The sequence below is a fragment of the Syzygium oleosum genome, unplaced genomic scaffold (assembly GCF_021117445.2).
Source record: "Syzygium oleosum isolate NSW1041296 unplaced genomic scaffold, Sole_v2.1 Sole_v2.54, whole genome shotgun sequence".
NCBI lineage: Eukaryota > Viridiplantae > Streptophyta > Magnoliopsida > Myrtales > Myrtaceae > Syzygium > Syzygium oleosum.
Genome location: NW_026607538.1, coordinates 1,400,031 through 1,419,812, shown reverse-complemented (window position 1 = coordinate 1,419,812; position 19,782 = coordinate 1,400,031). Strand labels below are relative to the sequence as shown.

The window sequence follows — 19,782 nt, the reverse complement described above, 5'->3', positions numbered from 1 at the left end:
GTCATGAGCGACCTGTGGCTAATTTGTGCATTGAACATTTGCTACCTCATGCAACACATCGGTGGAGCTGCAGTGACAAGTTGTAGTTATGGCTTAAATTCCGTTATATTAAATATCCAGAGGGAGTAGCTACGCCGATCCTGCTCCCCAACTCTTTTCATCAACCGAAAAAAACAATATTAAAAGTTTCAATTAACCATTTTGCGGCAATTGGCACTTTACTTATCCCACAATAGTATCGATTATGAAGAACTATAAACCTATCTGGTGACCACAGTTGCACAACTACCATACCTTTGAAATAGGTCAAATAAGCGTGCATCCTACTCCTACTCAGTTGCTTCCCATGGCCGAGTTTGGGGGTACAATATGTAATGCTTTGCAGCAAATGAATTCAGTAATCAGAGTTGCCGAATCGAGAATCTGATCAAGCTCAACAGCACTCAAAACAAAGGATGCAGTCTTACGGAAAAGCAGGCCTCTCTTCCTCATTGGCGTTTCCTTTTTGAATTGAAGCTGGGTCTTATCAGTTGGTTCCCGCCAAAACCTTGCTCGGCAACATGAGTGAGCCTTGGAGACTTCTTTGGGGTCAAGACCGAAAAACATGGATCCGCAAGGAGTTTGCTGGCAATGTTGGGTGAAGTTGCTGTTGGGTTCGACTGTCTTGGCGCCTCCAGTCTCTCTAATATCCTCGATATTTTAGCATCATTGTGCACAAGGCCGTCTCCTGCAGAGAGGTCTATCACTTCGGTGGACTCCGATGTGCGTTTTGAGATACAAGTAGGAGTGAGTACTTTGGGCATCTCAATGACAAGCAGATGGCCCCATTCTTCTGCAGCTGTGCACTTCGTTGGTGATTGTGGAGGCTCCCCTTCTACGACTGGAATTTCCAGTTTTAGCTCTTCAGGTGCAGGAACAGCAGCATCTGACATTTTGGGTTGGCTGGATTTAGATTCAGAAGAAGTCCCCTTTGATTCTGGTGGTACTGATCTGGATAAGTCAGAAATACAATCGATTGGGGAAACAATGTCAGATCCACTTTTACAGGATTCAGTTCTGCTCCAACTTTTTCCCTCCTAGCTCGATTCAAGGCAGAGAGAATGCTGCTTACCCAAATTCTGATCTTTGTTCGATGAGCAAATTCATTCTTTGATGGAAGCCTCTGTCGTGCAGGATCGGATTGTAGTCTCTCGATTCCATCTGCACAGCTTTTCAGGTTCAAGATATCTTCTCTGTGGCTTTACCATAATGTCATACTTAATTTTCTGACATAACCAAAAGATAGATAGAGTGTCCCATTCACATCCAAGAGCCAAGCTTGCCGGTTGAATCAAGTAAAACAGGTACTGTGGAATTTTATATTACTTCTGACAACTTAATTATGGTACTGCCTATCAGTACTTGGAAAAAATATGATATGCTTCGTGATCCGAAGTGATTTTTTATCATGCTTCAATCAGGCAAAAAAATTATTTCAATGAAATCAATAGATTCTAGTAGCAATCTGCACATAGGATATATAAAAAAAAGCAAATTCCAAACTTGTAAACAATAATCAAAAGAGCAAAGACCCCAACCTTCAGAATAGAGGCTTTAATGGCACCCTCAGTTTCCTTTGACACGGAACAACTGAGATATTTATCAATATCTGGCAATGGCAAGACTTCCTCCAATCCAGCCAGACGCTGCAAAATTAAGGACATTTGTTAACGTGCATAACATGTTGAAGTATTCAGAAGTCATGAAAATATTTGACACATAAGTTGCACGCAAAAATCAAAGATTATTATAACAAAGCCAGTTGGGCAAAGCACCAACCCTTAATAGCATTGGTCCATTATCTGAAGGCTGAAGTATATAATAACAGGGGAATATGGAGGTCTTCATGGTTTCCGTGTTATAATTTGAAGAACATACCAACCCCTGGTCCAGTGATTGTAAAACCCAGCAAAGCCCTTGAAAGACTGAAAGATTCGAAAAGTTCATTAGTTTATAAAATAAGAAATATGATTGATTTACACTCAAAGATTTCCAGTGGATTTCATGTCACAGAAAAACTCAATGAAAACACATCCATCTTTTACAATGTAAATCTAGTTTGTAAAAAAAGGATTAAAATTCACCTATATCGCAGAGATCCCTAGAGCAATGCAAGTTTAAGGATTGGATCGGTTCAAAAGGAATAACAACAAAATAGCTGATGGGATGGTTTTTCGTGACAGGAGCAAAACAGAGACAGAACATGAATTAACAGTATGATGAATAATGTAAGAATTCTATTCAAGAAAACTGATACTTGTGGTGAAGGATCGTAAGGGAACATCAGGATTACTTGAAAGAGGAAGTGGACGCGTTGTTACTATCTTCAGGGAAGCATACACAATCCCAGGTAACCAAAAGAAATGTTGTTTACACTTGAGTTTTTCCAGCAGGGTTGACAGCTACTGTTTTTCATTATCAGCAGTACTCTTCCAAGTTTATTTCAAAGACACACTCACTCACTTTCAGTATTTAACTCCAAATTATTTCCAGATGAGGCTGTTCCTATCTCTGGACCAGCAGATGGAATTGCCACATGGGGAGTTCCAATCAGGGCACCTGCATTGAAAAATTTAAAAAGACAAGATATAAATGAAGTAGGAGCTTAATTTTTCCTTTCCACAGACAACCTGTTGCCCAAGCAACATCAAACATAAGGTCAGTTATGCTCCAATAAAGGACACACGCTGAATGTTGCCAAAGAAAGTGTCAGAATAAGTGAAACAAAGCCGTGCAACTTTATCAAGTGTCAATCTGACCTTTTTAACAGAACTTAAAATGACAGCAAAGAGGAAACAAAAGGCAGCAATTACATTCAATTTCTGAAGAAAGCATGATAACATTACATTTTAAACTGTACTGTTACTGATCAATATAATAAAGGACAAGATTCACGGGCGTCCTCCATTATGACGCAAGAAGGAATTATTAACAGAAGAACCAATTTCCCAGGCACAATGGCAGAATCACTCGATAACCTGCCCACAAAAGCTTGCCCAATCATAGCCATTTGCACGGCTTAAAGAACCACATAACTAACAGAAAGCAGACCATAATATCATGAGCATGTGGCAGAGACATACCTTCACTGAGAGAACTCAAATTTGTCCTCTCAATGACTTTGAAATCAATTGGTGAACAAACTAGCTGACTCTTCATAGAGTTCAATGAAGAAGGTTTGAGGAGGATTCTTCCCTCTCCAACTTTGAGATTATTCCCTATCTTTCTCTGCAGTACTTCCTCTTTGATGATTTCATGCCAGTTGCCTGTCTATTAAATAGCTGACCTATCACTTATATTTACCACTTAAGACAGTACGAGTAATTAACATGTGAGATGGAAAAAATATAGAAACTGCCCATAAATAAATGGACATAAACCACCACACCTTTCTTAATTGGCAAAGGAACATCACAACTTAATATTAAAGGCACAAGAACCATATAAATGCAGAGCAAAATGAAAAATTGCTAAACCATCCGAGATCCTTCATCTTACTGCAAAATAACAAATTTGTCCCTATGCTTATCGAAACTTATATGAATAGCTCTTAAAGCAAGTGAAAAGCAAGTAACTTCACTTCCACTCTGCAGCTCCGGCCTCAAACTTTCTAACAACTCTCTGCGCAATAGAATTATTTGCCACTGTTGTGATAAGTAATTTATGAACTGCACAATGAGCTAATTATACTGCTATATTGTTTTAGCCCTCAAGAAAAAAATGTTTCCTAGCTCATACGACCTATCTTTGTTGATTGCATTGGGCTGCTCACTGCCCAAAAGTGAAATTAAATGGTAAATTATCAGAATGACCGATGGACAAAATGGTTGATAAAAAGTTGATGGTTTTCTTTTACCTGGCAGGAACTGAAGCCATCAATTATTTGATAGCTAGAGATAGAAAGGTTGCAGGATATCTGGTTCACAGAGCCTACGAGATCATTATTGAAGGTAAAGCGAGCTTGCATTGACTCTTCCACTTGATCTCTTACGTATTGTAGCCACCTTTTTGTCATACCATCCAAAACTCTTGCGTCTGTGGAGGAACCTCAAGGTCTAATATAAGCAATGTACTCTACTCGGCTCATTATTCGTAATAATCAACAATGATGATAGCTAAACGATTGTTCAAGTGGAGCTTTCAATGGGGAGGTAGATGCTTTAACCTGGGAGACAAGCTGAGACGGAGCAGTTGTCCAGATCAGAGATGGATCGGACGAATCTGCTCGTATTTTCCTGCGTGTGCTGAAGATGGATAGACCCTGTCTCCAACACCAAGAACTCGACCGAAACACATCTATCCGCCGCATCCTGGCGGGGAAAAGGAGATTCAGCGGTCGCAACACCAACAGCCAAGCGGGCATCATAGTCAAGCAGGCAGCATAAATACGACAACGAATGTGAATATAACTAAAGGCAAATGCCATTGAGATGTCTTGAGCCCACCATGAGCGAGTCGTGAAGCGCGGGGTCCATCTCCGGAGGTAAGAAAGAGGTGACAACAACTATTTTTCTGGCCACGTCCTCGCTGGACCAGGAGTAGATAGATTCATCGGAAAGGAGGCTTGGGAGCTTCGCATCTGCGTCCGATCGCGGAAATGGGAAAGCAGTCAGCTCTCGCAGGGAAGGCTAGAATCGCATCGACAGAAAGGCATTACCGCAGCGAGAGAGACTTGGGGAATCGGGAACAAAGGCATCCGCAGGCATGCTCCCGACGGCGCGATGGAACGCGCACACATCGAAGCTCTCTCCGGGGCTATACGCGACCTTCAGCTGTCGAACGGGGAGAAAAACCGGCAGGCTTCGTCAGACGAGTCCGATCGGGGGATGACGATTTACACACACGAGTAGCGGCGATTCGGAGGCCGGTCGGAGCAACGTACGTGGTGAGAAGCGGCGAGCCGATCGAAGAGGACGTAGCACAGGGCGATCCTATCTCCGATGGCGGCGGCCGATCGCGACGGAGGCGAGGGAGGAGGAGCGACCGCGCAGTAGTTGGCGAGCTGCAACCAGCACTTCGCCGGAACGAACAGCGGATGAACATCAGCCAGTTCCGTCGAGCGGAGGAACGATCGATCGACGCGGAGGAGGGTGAAGAGGTTAACGGCGGCTCACCTGCTTCAGGCGGCGGAGCGATTCCGGCGGCAACGCCGGCAGGTCCGCCACGAAGCACAGCACTCCCATCTTCTTCTCTGCAACCTGCTTTCGTCTTGGCGCGAAACCGAAAGCGGAGGCCTTGCTATGATGCGGGAAAAAAAAAACGGAAAAACTTATTTATATATCGCAATTTTTTTCGACCAAATTTTTTTAAAAAAAAAACTAAGTTTATCTTATTTTTTCAGTAATAAAAAAATTTCTCCGTTGCATTTTTATGTCATCGAATTTAGAAAAACATATTTCTTCTCATATTGGAGTTTAAGCTTTTTCAATTGACAAAAAAAAGACTGATTTTTCGTGCTATTTGACGATAACATCACGTCTTTGTAGAGCAAAATCAAAGTAATTAGTAAGTTACCAAACACACAAGAAATGTGTACGTGTAAAATAGATAGAAAGTTCCGAAATACATACATATATATATATAGAAAGTTACTTTTTATGTGAAATTTACTAAGACATCAAAAATCGCTAATTTCTAATAGTTTAAATGATATGAACTATAAAAAAGAGCACGCTCGTTACGCGCGAAGAAAAATAAAGTCATTTACTGAAGAACAGAGAAATATATGTAAAGATTTCGATTCATTTTCTTTTAATATAAGTCAACTCTTCATAAAAGGAAAGACAAGAAATTTGCGAAACGCTAAGGCATTAATTTTAGCTTTAATTCGGGCAACCACGTATTATTTAAAAGACCGGCCAGAAAATTAGGAACGGAGGAAAATAAAGTATAATCATATCATAATAATGCGGGTAAAAGAAGCGATGGTGATATTGGACACGTCTTGGCATTTTCCATATGCGTTTTGACACGGACGACATGATCCGAGTTCGCGGCCAAAAGTCATCTTATCTACCGACAGCCTCTTGCTTTGGCGCATGATGGAGAGCAGCAAGCCACCGTTCTTTGGTCAGCGGCTTCCATGGTAAACGTTACTCTTCGAGATTAAACGCATGAATGCGGTTTATAAATTTTTAATTTGTTCGATACGCAATCGACCAAGGCTGATCGTCATCGTTGTCCAATCGATTGTCCTTCGTGGGCCCTTGAGGATGAGGAGCAAATTAAAAAGCTTTGGACGGGCGGTTGGGGGGGCGGGGGGGTGGTTGCGTGGGCCCTTGAGGATGAGGAAGCCATAGCATTTGACGCTGCGGATGAGGGGAGCGAGCCCGAATGCCTCTTCTACCCCTCGAAGTTTCCACCAATCAAAGTTTCGATTTTTAATAATGTTATTACACGCGAATGATGAAGGGAGGCGCAAGAGGACAAGAAAGGCCCAGGAATCTCGGCGACCCGGAGGGTCCATCATTTAGGGGGTATGGGCGGTTTTTGGCAACAAAGGGGGGAGGGGCACTTCTTCCTTTGATATGATCTTCTCTTCTGTTTGGTGTGCGTGTGTGGCGGTGGTGGCGACACAGTTATGGAGTTCAGGACAAGCGAGTTGAAGCCATCGGAGATGTGAGAGGAGTGGTGGCCGCTTCGCCTCCTTGCCCCATTTGCTTTTTTTATTTAATGGTTGCGAGGATGACGACGGCGACGTCGTCGATGATTTCCTCTTCTGGGCTGTAACAAGAAACGAGATGGGTTCGTTTTCTGAAGCGAGACGGCAACTGTAACTTCCTTCCCACCCGTATGCAATCCCTGATAGTTTGTCGATTCCGATCTGTTCTTGCTTTCTTTGGCAGTGATTTTCATGTTCCAAAAGTTTTCTTTCTTGATATATATATATCAGTTGGTTGGCCGTTTCTCGGTTTTCGAAATTGATGGTTTTGCATCACGGAATACAGAACGGGGATTTGGGTTTCTGTTAGCTAGTCGAGACTGAAGCATTCGCCCATTTGTTGATGCTGATGGGGGATCTTTCTCATTTTATTGCGAATGGTCCCATCATTCCCGGTTATTGCTGGTGCTCGAATTGATTATTGACTCGAATTCGCAGGGTTATGCTGTCTGGATTGCAATCCTAGAGGGCTTTAGAGGTCGCAACGGCGGATTTAATTCTCTTTTATGGGCAGTACAATGGGGGATGATGATTCTTATTCGAAGTCCGTTGGAAGATGGTCGGTCTTTTATTACGGTTCGGGGCACATGCTTAATGACATCACTTCAGCTTGTTGGTTTACTTACCTCCTGCTGTTTTTGACGGACATTGGATTGTCCCCGAGGTACTTTCTATACCTTGTAACACCCACTGCCAGGGATGTGAGTTTGCACAGACTATGGGTGACCTCGCACTGTCGTTCTTTCTTAAGTCACGGGACCCGATGAGTTCATTTCATTGATTTTTCGATTATCATTGGTTGTTGCACAGACATGAACTTCGAGATTAGTTTGCAATATTATTTGGAGACCATTCACACATTTGATAAGAAGGGAAAATATTTGTTTTTGCTTGTTGGATGTCCTGTGTAAAGATTTTTGTTAGCTTTAAAACATCACGCTACAGATATTTCACGTTATATGGATAGTGGATTTAATTTGTTTAAAATCCTTCAGATGTTCTTTGGTGTACAGTAAACAATTCAACTTACCCTTAGGGTAGCTGCATGGATAAATCTTATGTCATTATATAAACTGGGCACAAATTATGCTGCTTCATGTAAACCACGTCTTTGATGAGATTCTTATACAAGTTACTTCTCTGGCATTTTCATAAGTTGTCTCTTTGGGCACCTCATATTGCTTATGACCAATATCTAGCAAATAGTCACGTCATTTCTTTTAAGCGTCTCAAGGATCTGTTTTGCATGTTCCAAAAACCTTCAGCAATTTTGTAGATCTTATCCTGGGAGGCTAACATTTTATTCGACTTCACAAAGTTTTTATTTGACCTAATCTCATCTGATTGGTGCCGCCCAACCATCTGACTATCCTCTTTGTGCAACATTATATCCCTATTTTGGTTTTTGATTTCTAAGCAATCCATTGTAGAGAGCATAGCAAGTCTTGTTATCTTTATTCTTATTTTACTTTCTATCGAGCATAAGCGGAAGTGTTATCCTGGATTTATTTGTTCAAGACTATCTATTTCTCTAAAAAATAAAGGCTTTATAAGTCTTGACTTTTAAGGCATCGATTACAAAGCCGAAGAATTGTTCCTACACCTAGCTATCGTTAACTACAGTTGAAGAACAAGGTGAATCTTGATGATTCAAACTCTGCATCTAATACACTCAGTCTAAGTTGGATCAATTCTCAATCTAGTTTACTCCTCTCTACCTCTAAATTCCAATAAAACTTTGTTACTTTTGTCTCTCTTTAGTATTACCTCTGAGATTTTTTTCTATGGTGAACAAGCCTCATGTGATATTCTACACACAGTAGAGATCAATTACTGCAGGACACCTCTTATGCTTTGGAAATTGCGGTGACACCCCTTGTCAAAATTTTATTATATTTACCACATTACGTAGGTTGATTCTTTCAAGTCAGCCTTCAGTCTGCTCGAATTTTAAATGTACACATAAGCAACCTCTCATGTTTAATCAATAGGTTTTTCTCTTTTGTAACATTTTTCTTGCTTATTATTTGATAAGTAATCTCTTATCCAGAGATGCAGCGGTTGTTATGCTTTCGGGCCAAGTAGCTGATGGACTTGTGACAATATTTTCTGGCGAGCTGGTATATGACTAGTCTGTTTAGTTCTGAACTTATATGTGGATGTCTTTGCCCATGAGATAACTAATTTCTGTTCTTGTGCTTCATCACACCAGAAAAGTATACTTTTGGATATTGATACTTGCTTATTAGATTGTCTTTGGAATGCCATTATGTACAGTCGTCTTACTCATATTTTAATTCTTAAGAAAAAGCTTAAAAATAAGAGTAGCTGGAGCACCAACAGATAAAAAGCATGAGGATGAGCTCCAAAATATGGTGGGATAGCAGTTGAGGAAAACCATATTCGCTGATCCCAGTTGGTCACCTTTTTTCTATTTGCTTAATGAGAGGCCCATTTAGTTACTGAATATGGACATTGTGCACTATTTTCTCATCCATGCTAAGAACCTTGTTGCTTGACGTCTTTATTTCACACAAGGATAGGACTCGGAGTAGCTTCTTTTATTTCATAGCATAAGCCTGCCAACCTACCTTACTGAATCGCTCATTGTGATCCTGTCTTTTTCCTGAAGAGCATAAAAATCTCCTTTAATTTCTTAAGCATGGCCATGTTTCTCTTGGACATGTTCCTAAAGGCACTTCTTAACACATCTTTTGAATATTGAATATTTGGGATTTTGAACAAAATTTATGAATTTTTGAAGCTCTAGTATAATGGTTTGACCAAAAGCCATACGCAAAAGCCCTCTAAGAGTTGAGATGGTCCACATTAAAGTTCTTCATAACAAGTTATAGTCATTACCACTTTGGCTTATCAAGCGCCACAGCTTAACCGAAAGGCTAAAAGGCATAGTTAAAACAGGAAAAAGTAGAAGTCATCACTATAGTCAAAAGCCTATAGCCATCCCAAATGGGCCCTTACAATGTCAACTGCTAAGAAGTAGCAAGGTCTACAGAAAAAGTATCATGCTGCAGGATTCTTCACTTTGAATTCTATGATTATCTTCCTCTTGTGGGGCGTTTTTGGGTGGGGGAGGTTGGAAGGCAAATGGTTGAAGGAGCACAAGCATTAAATTTGTGATGGGGGGGGGTGGTGGTGTGGGAGCTGACATGGGTCCATGGGTTGCTGTGAGTTGCTGCTCTTCTCTATTCTAGGAACAAACCACCTCTTAAATTTTTGCAACAGAAAAGACGACTGGTGACTTCTGTCCTTGTGATAGAAGGCGGGTTTCCTTCATTATGGCAAGTAGTGTGTAGCTAGTACTTAAATCCCAGTTTCTTTAGTCCCTCATCGAATAAATCTCAACAAGATTATTAAGGTAAAGAACAAGACTTATATAGTTCCTTAATAAATGTACATTCGGCTATCTTGGCATAGCTTAGGCTCACCATTGTTTCTAGGCATTGTGTTTAAGTTGACACTATGCCCGTTTTTCATGGCATTCGCATCCCACCTGGATGAAATCCTTTACAACCCATGGTTGGGCATGCATTAGTTGGGATAACAAGAATTTGTCCAATCGGAGTTGGCATCACTTTGGTGATTTGGATTTTCTGTAGGATAATGAGTCCAGATTGCTCAAAATTACTATCTTGCTAGAGAGTTAATTTAGATCCTATTCCCTATGCAGAAAAGATTTTGTTTTCCGCCAGGGACAGATTCAACGGGGTCTTGCTAACATGTTCCCTCAAGCAATTGTTAAGTATATTTGATTGAGAATGTCTGATTTTCAAACCGTTGATTGTACATAACACTAGAGAAACATTGTAATTGAAAATTACAATTTCTTTAAGTGGCTTCTTAACAAGTTCCTTGGGGACACATTTAAACAAAATTCGAACTAGGGACACATTTAAACAAAATTCGAACTAGTTCGAAGAGGCATAGTTCAACTAGGACATTATGCCCTTCCCTGGTTGCCATCCAGCTCAAAGCACTTTGAATTAAGATTTTGATTTTCATTAATTTTCCTACTTGAGAAGTTATGATCAATGTTCTGTTCAGATGTTTACCAAGAGGAGGAAAAAATTTTGGCTAGTGGGTCCTTGATTTAATGCCCTATGAGCTATTTAGTTGTTCTATCTATACACAGTGACTTCTGATCTCTTACAGATGGGGATATCAACTATGTGCCATCTGGTAGTAATTTTCAGTAGTCAGAATATATACTTGGCTTAGCGCCATTTATATGGGCAATAATGGCCAAAAGTTGGGCGGGGCGTAGAATTGTAGAGTAGAGATAGTTCACATAATGTTCTCAAAATGTTCATGCCTTGTACTGCTGGTTATCACTTGCCACATGAGATTAATCGCTTGCCTCTCTTTTATATGGATATGTATCTGTGCATATCTCGGTTTTGAGTAAATGTTGATACAGATATGCTTAAAGGACATCAGTATTTAGTTTCTCCTTTAATCTATTTGTTGTCACTGTATCTGAGTGTTAGTGCAACTAAAACTTGGTACAATTGCTCACCCTTGTTCTTTTCTTAATTATCTATTTGATAGATAGACAGGTTTGGACATTTCAAAGTGTGGCATTTGGCAGGATCCATTTTGGTTGCTATCTCCTTTTCTTCAGTTTTTGGTGGTTGCATACCTTGCAACATCTTTGGTAGCCATTCACTGACAATGGAAACTATTGGGTATAGTGCATTTGCAGCAATCTTCAATGTGGGTTGGGCTGCTACTCAAGTGTCACACATGTAATGGCATTTCTAACTCTTAAGCTAGTTGAGCTTTGTGCAATCAATTATGTGGTTCGCTCAGTGACAAGGGGAAGAATTTTCATATCAGATACAAAAGAAGGAACAATGTTGCATGTTGCAAATTGCAATAATTTTTAACATAATGCATGTGCCATTTATGGGTATCAGTACCAGTCTCAGTTCCTGTTTTGGCATATACTAGTAAGATATGTGGAAGAATCATATTTGGTCCTTTATATTGACATGGTGTTTCAGTTTGTCTTAGAATTATAATAGTGTAATTTTGGTAAAGCACGTTGGGCTTTTACTCTTTTTTATTTTAGATACTAATCATTCCTTGAATGACAAATGGACTATTTTGTCATGTAAGCATTGCTGTCAATTAAGCCAAAAGTAGAAGGCTATTTTGTGTTCAACATCACTGACTGTTTACTAGGTCTGATATCTTCAAGAGCATAACCTGCTTATGCATTGGAAGATAAAATTCGCCTCGTGTAATTATGTAAAGAAGATGCCTGCTATGTTCATGGTAATACGATTTTGTCCATTTATTAACTCAACTTTTAACTGCTAACTATATCAGCAAGGATGCTAATGGAAGAATTGTTTATGTGGAAGTGGTGATATTATGACAACTTCTATGGGTCAATTAGAATAAAGAAGATTGGCCATATCACCATGTGCCATATCTCTTTTCTATGTGTATGGGGCAAAATATAAAATAAGATAACATGTAAAGAAAAATATTGATTTTGTTGAGTTGGCTCTGTTTATTCTCTTGAAGCTTCATGGTCAAAGTTTATTTGTGCTAAAAGATCTGTTGCTATCTTTGAAGGTCTATGATTAATTGCATTACGCTGAATTCAACAAGCAGAGTGGTGCTCGCTAGTTGTCGTAATGCTTTCACCATGGTCAGTTCTGTTCAATCAGTATGTCCATCACTGCACGGTTTGCTGCATTCTTGATTATTTTACCTCCAAAACTTCATATTTTTCAGGTTGCCAACCTGAGTCTATATGCTGTAGCTGGAATAGTCTTCACTACAACAAGTTCAAACACTCATGATGATATTGAAAATCAAGTATGTATAATTTTTCTATGTTATGATTTGTATGAGTTCCTTCTTTATCCGAGATTACTCTTGTAAATGAGCAGTATCGCTGGATAGCATATTTATCAATAGCTGTTGGATGTTGCTTCGTGGGGATATTTCATCTTGGAACCAGAGAGCCACGGTGTGCATCTCTCTCTCTCTCTCTCTCTCTCTCTCTCTCTCTCTCTCTCTCTCTCTCTCGCTCGCTCTCTCTCTCTCTCTGCGTGCACGCGCTGTGTTAAGATGGATGCAGATGGGCAGATGGATATGCCTCTTGAGCTGTGTGCTTGGTATTTTTATAATTTTAGAAAATTACTTGCTGCTGCAATGTATAGATGCCAATAGTCACTCTTTATAGCCTATTGCGGCCTTGTACAGGAGTAGATAGAGGAGTGAGAATCTCGATTTTAAGGAATTAACTTGGTTGATTCTAAGTTCAGTATTATTGACAAAGTAGGATTTTGTTCGAAGTCCGTGGGCATGAGTCGTCGGGTAGTGTTGTGTTGCATTTGTTGTCTCTTACAATTTTCTGTTGTCCTGTTTCAACTTAGGTTGAAAGCCAATGCTTGTGTGGACAACCAGGCTAGAATTTCATGGGATTACTGGTTCAAGAAAGTTTTGTACTACCAAGTTGCTCTTGTTTATGTGCTTACAAGATTAGTTGTCAACGTTTCACAGGTTAGCCTCTTACCTCCCTTTGGTTTTCGGATGCTTTCTGCATGACTTGTACAAATTTAATTGACTCTGTAACTCAGGCAATATTAAATCACTTAATTTGCTTTGCAGTGCTTCTCTGTTCTTGATAATGAAAAGGTGTGTAGTGAGGACATATTGGTAGTTTTAGTGGAGAGATCCATAAAGAAGTTTATACATCTAGGTCCTCATTTGAGATTGTTCCCAGCACAGTAAGCATGGAAATTTTGACGTTGTAATTCAACTCTTTGTGGTGCAAATATCATTTCTTCCGCTGATGATTGTTGGAGTTACTTGTGTGAGAGATATTTGTGCCACGGTGCCACTAATGCTATTATTATGTCAATGTGTAAATATTATCAGGCATATCTTGCTTTCTATGTCATTAATGATCTGCGGATGGCCCAGTCAGCCAAAGCTCTGGTACATTCAGAAATTTTCTAGCACATTTTTTCATGTGTATTTAAGAATTTTGAATTTGATGATTATTTTTTTGGTGAAAGTAGGTCCCTGCCATTATTTATGTTTGCAGCTTCTTTGTATCCGTCATGCTACAGGTGCCATCATGGGTCTCATACCTCTGATTTTTTTTTTAAATTTTAAAATATTCTGTGTGGATATCTTTGCTTTAACAATGTTACTTGGAAAACCTGTAGGAGGTAGCTTGGACTGGACAACGACTGAAGGCTTACTATTCTGCAGGAGGCATTCTCTGGGTATTTTGTGGTGCAGCAATATTCCTGTTACCAAGAAATATGAGTTCATTCGTTTATGTTTTATCGATATTTATTGGCGTGGCGAATGCTCTCATAATGGTAATCATTTTCTGCTACCTTGTTATTTTGAGCTGCCATCAGTCATCTTACTTTTTTTTTTTTTACTTCCATAGTCGTGATGACACTTTACTGGATATTTTGGGCCGGTGTAGCCATTCCTGCACCTGGTATTTATTCTTCCTTTTGATTCCTTTAGGTGTTCCCTCTGCCAAATTATTTAGTTTTGCATTACAGGTGACGGGGGTAAGCATGCAGAGTGTCTTAGTTGGTGAAGATCTAAATGGCTGTGCATTTGTGTGTGGATCCTTGAGCTTTTTGGACAAAATTTCATGTGGGATCACTCTTTATATTCTTCAATCATACCAAAGTAAGTTAACCATATGTTCCTACTTTATTGTATTTACTTGTTAAGATAATCTCTGATCGTTCTCTTTTTATTGACTAAAAAGTAGCAAATACTTTAGTTAGACTTCAATATCTTCATCTCAAATTCTGCAGTAGAAGCTTGAAAAATTACTAGATATCCACATGTTGAGGTCCTACTGAACCACTGCCTGAGCAATGATGCCTATATTACGGAAGTACTCCGAAGTTTTCTTAATTGGCTTTTATTATATGCATTTCAATTCCAAGGAAAGGTTTCTAAACATTTGAGGTCTGGATTGTGTTAGTTTTGAATGTTAGCAAATCTACAACATGAGTTAAGCATGTATGAGGACCCTTAAGAAACTATAAAAAGCTTGGAAGGGCCAGGCCCCTTATAGCCTCATATGCAATTTTCCATGATGAGAGCATCAGTTCGATGGTCCCATGTGTCTTTTTAGGACATAGATTGTGTGTCATCCTTGCTTGATCTTGGTAGTGGGTGAGGTGGCTTGAACCAATAAGATTGGACATAACTAAATGTCTAAATGATGCTTGCTTGTGCATTGAGGCAGATCAAGTCTTATTTGTGACAGTGCTGCTACGATTCCATTAGTTTCCAGTGCTCTTGCTGTCTCCACCATCAGATGGCAATCTGCTTTAGGTAGATTTGATCTCACTGACAAGGAAAGTGAGGAAGTGCTTTAATCATTCCAGCAACTAGTGCTAGAAAAGTGCACGAGGCAGTTGACTTGGCTCTAATTTAGAGTTAAACAGCTGTTCCCCTGGATTTTTTATTTATATCGATTCATTCTAGTTGTCAGCTTCATGAAATTAGAGAGACTATAATATCTACATGCATTTTCTTGGGGTCAAAATTTTCTTACAATTATTCCAATTGTTGGAGTACATCAAGAAAAGTTGGTAAATTCAGCTCAAGATGGTAATGAGCAAACAAGGGGATATGGTATCATAAAGTTAAAATTCCTGGCGAGCAGAGGATGTGTATAATCTGAGTGCCTAATTACATAGAAATATGGGCACACGTGTCTCCTGCAGAGGTAAAATTGTAAGTAGTGGACTCACAAGAAGACTTCATAGGGGGCAGATAGACGACAATTTTCAGAATTATCATGCATTACATTTGAGGCCAGTTATGAACTTAAGTGTAAAGGAATGTAAGATCACTTTATAACATTAAAGTGGTCTAAAACATTTTCAATCGGAAATCATATTGTCTTTATATTTGTAAGAATCATCACGGGATATAAGAAAGTCCACATCATTTGTATACCGTTGTCTTTAAACATGAGGTTTTCTTCTTTTTTCATGTTGGTCAAACACCACCACATGCACAAAATAATCACCTGTGGCGGTGGCTAGTGAATTGGGTTAGTTTTCCACAAACACGATGTGATGAGGTTGAACCACTTGGAGGAGTAGTGGCTTTCTAGCTTTGTGCAGATGGATTCTGTATCTCTAGCATCTCGGTGGCATTTCGGTTATGGGCTCGTCAACCATAGACCTTTGGGCCATGGGTAGTGTTTAATAACTATGCCTCAAACCAAACATTTCTTAGGGGGTAGGGGACCTTTATGGTGATGCCCAAAGGGAGTCCCCCACTTGCTTTTTCCCTAGAAAACAAGACGTGCACAAATGAGCTTAAAGGGGCTGAGAAGTTTTGTTCAATGTGCTGGTCATTGAGGAAAGACGGAACTAGAAATAAATCTATCCAAAGAAAGGTACGTGCTGCTCTGGTCAAAGATAAGGCGATAGAAGCCCGTGCAAAAGGAGTTGATCATGTGGAAAGAATGCCTTATGGTGGTCCACTCTTGGGATGGATACTTAGATTAAGAGGGGTAGTAGAGGACCTACAAAGATGTGGCGAGACCTTAGGGAAAGATATAGATCACTGAGAGCTGAAAGGAGACTCGATACATTAACAACTGCATTAGAAATGAATGAGAAACAACCAAAGTTTGTCTTACCACTCGCAATCTTGTTCTTAAATCATAGTTGTGGATACGCCCCAATTAGATTATGCAGTCAAAATCTGTCATACATGTTTGAATACATCCTTGTATTTAGTTTTGCATGTTTTCTTTTTTATTCCAAATTCATCTAATGACATTTTAATGCAGCCACCTCATCAGAAACTCAGGGAGACCTTGCAACTGATGCCTACGTTTCGGTATCAAGATTTGGTTTGGGACTTGTGCCCGCATTTTGCTCACTTGTAGGAGTGGCTACTACATACACCATGAATCTCCATCCGCAAAATTTGAAATCTACATTGGTACCTTTATTGGAGTAAGTCCTGAATCCTCCAAGAACCACTGTTTCTCTGAAAGGAACTCGGTAGTACAACCCAGATCAGATGGAGAAACCTCGTGTGCCAATAGTGGAGGGAAGCTACATGTTCAAGGAATTAGCATAGAAGATATTCACATTTATTGATTGCTATGGCACGGGAATTCTAGGTGTTGTATCATGGCTATTCACAGAATTAGTTTATATCATTGGCTAATCGTCAAATTTCACGAGAACGCCCTTTCTGGTGGGTTATAGATAACATTTTATTTTTTTCAAATTCGATTACATATCTGTTATTCTTACTTATCATACTCTATAGAGATGGTAATGTATATAGCTCTGGATCATAGAAGAGTATACAGATTTTAAGAATCTAGTGTGAAATCTACAACCACCTTTCTTTTCTCTTAATAAAGACATTCACCCGGTTATTTGTTTGACAAATTACTTCTGCCCTAGACCTTGATCGGTATCTTTTGCATTTAAACTAGTTTGCATGTATGCCCGCTTTCTGTTCACCATGGTTGTGTTCGCGTGTTTCCTCTCTGGCTTCCTTTCCCTGTCAAGTTGTGGAAGCAATGTCTTATCCTAGAAAGCGGCCCACATGGAATATATGAGCTTAGTTGGCTCCACTCAGAAAGTGACACATGTCCTCTGACATGGACATGGATAAAAAATAAAAAATTAAAATCCGAAGCTTTCTCCTTCTTTTCTTTAGTCGGTCAGTAGACTGCAAAGTAGGTGAAAAACGACAGAACAATAAATGTTAAGAGCGCACGTGAAATTCATTCTGGAGTAGAAATTTTGCTCCAGAATGCATTCCGGAACAGAAATGCGTTTGTTAAAAAATTTCCGGAATGCATTCTAGAGCAATTTTTGCATTCTGGAATAAAAATGCGTTTGTTAAAAATACTTGATTTCAGAATGTATTTTTTATTCCAGAATGAGTTTTGGGCAAGAAAAAGAGAAGCTACTTTTTGTAGCTTCTCTCTTCCATAATGCATTCTCCCTATTTTCTCTCTTTTTCGTGGCATTTACAATACATTTTGAGATCTCACTAATTTTTTTTTTCAGAAAATACATAAAAATTGAAAAATTCCAGAAAAATTCATAAAAATTTCAGGAAAATAAAAAAAAAGTCAGATTTTGGGAAAATAGGAAATTTGGTGAATTTTTTTTCAAAAAATATAAAAAAAATCAAAAATTTCAAAACTTTACAGAATGGCTTAGAATACCTTTGGGCACCCACTTTGAGTGAAATTTAATTTTTTTGAGTTGCCCAAAAAAATCAAAAAATCAAAAATTTCAAAACTTCACAAAATGGCTTAGAATACCTTTGGGCACCCACTTTGAGTGAAATTTAATTTTTTTGAGGTGCCCAAAAAAAATCAAAAAATTTAAAACTTCACAGAATGGCTTAGAATACCTGTGACCACCCACTTTGAGTGAAATTTAAATTTTTTTAGGTGCAAAAAAAATTCAACAAATCAAAATAGATTTCTGTTCCAGAAATTAATTTCTAGAGCAAAATTAATCATGTTTTATCAAACAGATTTCTCCTCCAAAATCAATTTCTGGCAAGAATTCCGGAAATCAATTTCTGGCAAGAACTTGATTTCTGGAGCAGAATGGTTACCATTCGCGCCCTAACCCACTTAAATCTCCCTCTCTTCTTTTCAATTTTCAAGAGCTTCTACCTTCTATACCTTCTCTCTCCTTTTACGTTTCTAAAACTCTCTCCCTTCTTTTCTTTTCTTTTCTAGAGCTTCTTCACCAGCTCTCTCTCCTCTTTTGCGTTTTCATTTTACCTTTGAAAGATGCAGAGGTGCTCTTTCACGTTTCCGATCACTCAATACTTCGAATGCTCCAAACAAGCTGGCTTGGTCTGCTCTCACTTCTCTTCTTCTTCTTCTTCTTCTTCTTCTTCTTCTTCTTCCGGTGAGTGTGGTCGTCCGCAGCCACATGTCATTTCTGGTTTGTCTGAAGAGAGTCATCAACATCGTCGTCGTCATCCTAGTGCTGCTCCTCTTGGTGTTCCTCCTCAAAAGGTTGGGTTGCCTTCGGTTTTGTTGTAATATTCAAGCATAGGTCATGTTACGAAGAGATCAGTAACCTTACCAATGGTGTGCCTGTGTTGATTTTCTTTTTGCTAATGTAAAAATTGTTATAACAGGATCTGTCTCTCCAGCAAGTAAAAGTGAGAGAAAAGCGACTTGCGCATGTCAAGGAGCCAAGAAAGCAATCTAGAACGTGCGACGGTGACGTCGCAAAACCGTCAAAGGAACAACGCTACGAGTAACTAGCTCGCAACAACATCAACAAGATTGTCAATAAATTGCAAGAAGAAGCTGGTTCGGTCGCTTATCCTCAAACGGTCCCACAAAGACGACCCCAAAGCCCGTCGACGAAGATTTCTACAAAATTTCCCGACCTCCTTCCCACCACCAAGAGGGTCAGTGTCTCTCTCTCGCTCCCTAGTTAATCGCCTCCAATTTATATGGTTGATCTTTTTACGAGGACTGTCGCTTTGATGAATGCTTTGACTCCTTCCTTCTCACATTGGTTCAGAAGAAGACGTTGGAATTCATCTCAAGATGTCTGTTCCAGTTTGCTCAGCTAAGCTCATCGTCCCCAGTGCTAGTGATAACTCAAGAATGTTCACACTTATAGTTTCTTTTATTATGGTATTGCTTTTTGCCGAAAAATTGTGGAGAGAATTGATATATGCATCGAGTATAGACTGAGGACGCAGAAGTACATTTCTGGATTCCAAGATGGCTACACTCCAGCCATGTGGTCATTCTTAATGTACTCATTTAGGAGCTTTACAATTGGATGATAACGATGGTTAATTTGAAATTCAGTCATTGAGGAAACAAAGAGATCGAAATAGTCGAGTTGAATAGCCTAACGAGCAAACTTCATTTTGCTACTGTTGACACTTAAGGAGCATGGAACAGTTCGAACCGGTTTGAATTGAACTCAGGTCAAATTGAAATTGTCGATCTGGTTTGGTTCAACTAGGGAGAACTTTCCCAAGTTCGATTTTTGAACTTGAATGGGATCAAACTTCGA

General features: G+C 39.5%; 2 protein-coding genes across 5 annotated transcripts; one reads left to right on the top strand and one right to left on the bottom strand.

Moving 5' to 3' along the window:
- Positions 1 to 295: 295 nt before the first annotated feature.
- LOC115686425 (uncharacterized) lies at positions 296 to 5,273 on the bottom strand. Of its 2 annotated transcripts, none has more exons than XM_030611712.2 (12): positions 5,154 to 5,273; positions 4,922 to 5,053; positions 4,697 to 4,811; positions 4,485 to 4,618; positions 4,205 to 4,349; positions 3,896 to 4,074; positions 3,123 to 3,309; positions 2,503 to 2,598; positions 1,819 to 1,964; positions 1,578 to 1,685; positions 1,112 to 1,200; positions 296 to 990 (listed from the first exon to the last, which is right to left on the bottom strand). In XM_030611712.2, the coding sequence occupies exons 1-12, from the start codon at positions 5,220 to 5,222 to the stop codon at positions 489 to 491; spliced, it is 1,902 nt and encodes a 633-aa protein (XP_030467572.1). In that variant the 5' UTR covers positions 5,223 to 5,273; the 3' UTR covers positions 296 to 488. The 2 variants fall into 2 exon arrangements, with proteins under 2 accessions (XP_030467572.1, XP_056163442.1); XM_056307467.1 differs by having other exon boundaries at positions 4,922 to 5,041; positions 5,154 to 5,268.
- A 1,289-nt stretch (positions 5,274 to 6,562) lies between these two features.
- On the top strand, positions 6,563 to 17,079 carry LOC115686428 (uncharacterized). 3 transcript variants are annotated; one of them, XM_030611720.2, is made up of 13 exons: positions 6,563 to 6,657; positions 7,139 to 7,364; positions 8,751 to 8,820; positions 11,270 to 11,466; positions 12,305 to 12,380; positions 12,467 to 12,550; positions 12,625 to 12,704; positions 13,114 to 13,240; positions 13,619 to 13,678; positions 13,762 to 13,812; positions 13,912 to 14,070; positions 14,266 to 14,398; positions 16,536 to 17,079. In XM_030611720.2, exons 2-13 carry the CDS (start codon positions 7,207 to 7,209, stop codon positions 16,706 to 16,708), a joined length of 1,368 nt encoding a protein of 455 aa, XP_030467580.1. In that variant the 5' UTR covers positions 6,563 to 6,657; positions 7,139 to 7,206; the 3' UTR covers positions 16,709 to 17,079. The 3 variants fall into 3 exon arrangements, with proteins under 3 accessions (XP_030467580.1, XP_030467581.1, XP_056163464.1); XM_030611721.2 differs by lacking the exon at positions 6,563 to 6,657 and adding an exon at positions 6,728 to 6,811; XM_056307489.1 differs by lacking the exons at positions 6,563 to 6,657; positions 13,619 to 13,678; positions 13,762 to 13,812 and adding an exon at positions 6,728 to 6,811.
- The last annotated feature ends 2,703 nt before the right edge of the window (positions 17,080 to 19,782 follow it).

Excerpts from the sequence above, each read along its gene's own strand:
- LOC115686425 (XM_030611712.2), bottom strand. The coding sequence starts at position 5,222 with ATGGGAGTGCTGTGCTTCGTGGCGGACCTGCCGGCGTTGCCGCCGGAA. Across the intron at positions 1,201-1,577 it reads TTAAAGCCTCTATTCTGAAG|ATGGAATCGAGAGACTACAA; the intron begins GTTGGGGTCTTT and ends AAAGCTGTGCAG. Across the intron at positions 991-1,111 it reads GAACAAAGATCAGAATTTGG|ATCAGTACCACCAGAATCAA; the intron begins GTAAGCAGCATT and ends TGACTTATCCAG.
- LOC115686428 (XM_030611720.2), top strand. The coding sequence starts at position 7,207 with ATGGGCAGTACAATGGGGGATGATGATTCTTATTCGAAGTCCGTTGGA. Across the intron at positions 8,821-11,269 it reads CAATATTTTCTGGCGAGCTG|ATAGACAGGTTTGGACATTT; the intron begins GTATATGACTAG and ends TCTATTTGATAG. Across the intron at positions 13,813-13,911 it reads TTGTATCCGTCATGCTACAG|GAGGTAGCTTGGACTGGACA; the intron begins GTGCCATCATGG and ends GAAAACCTGTAG.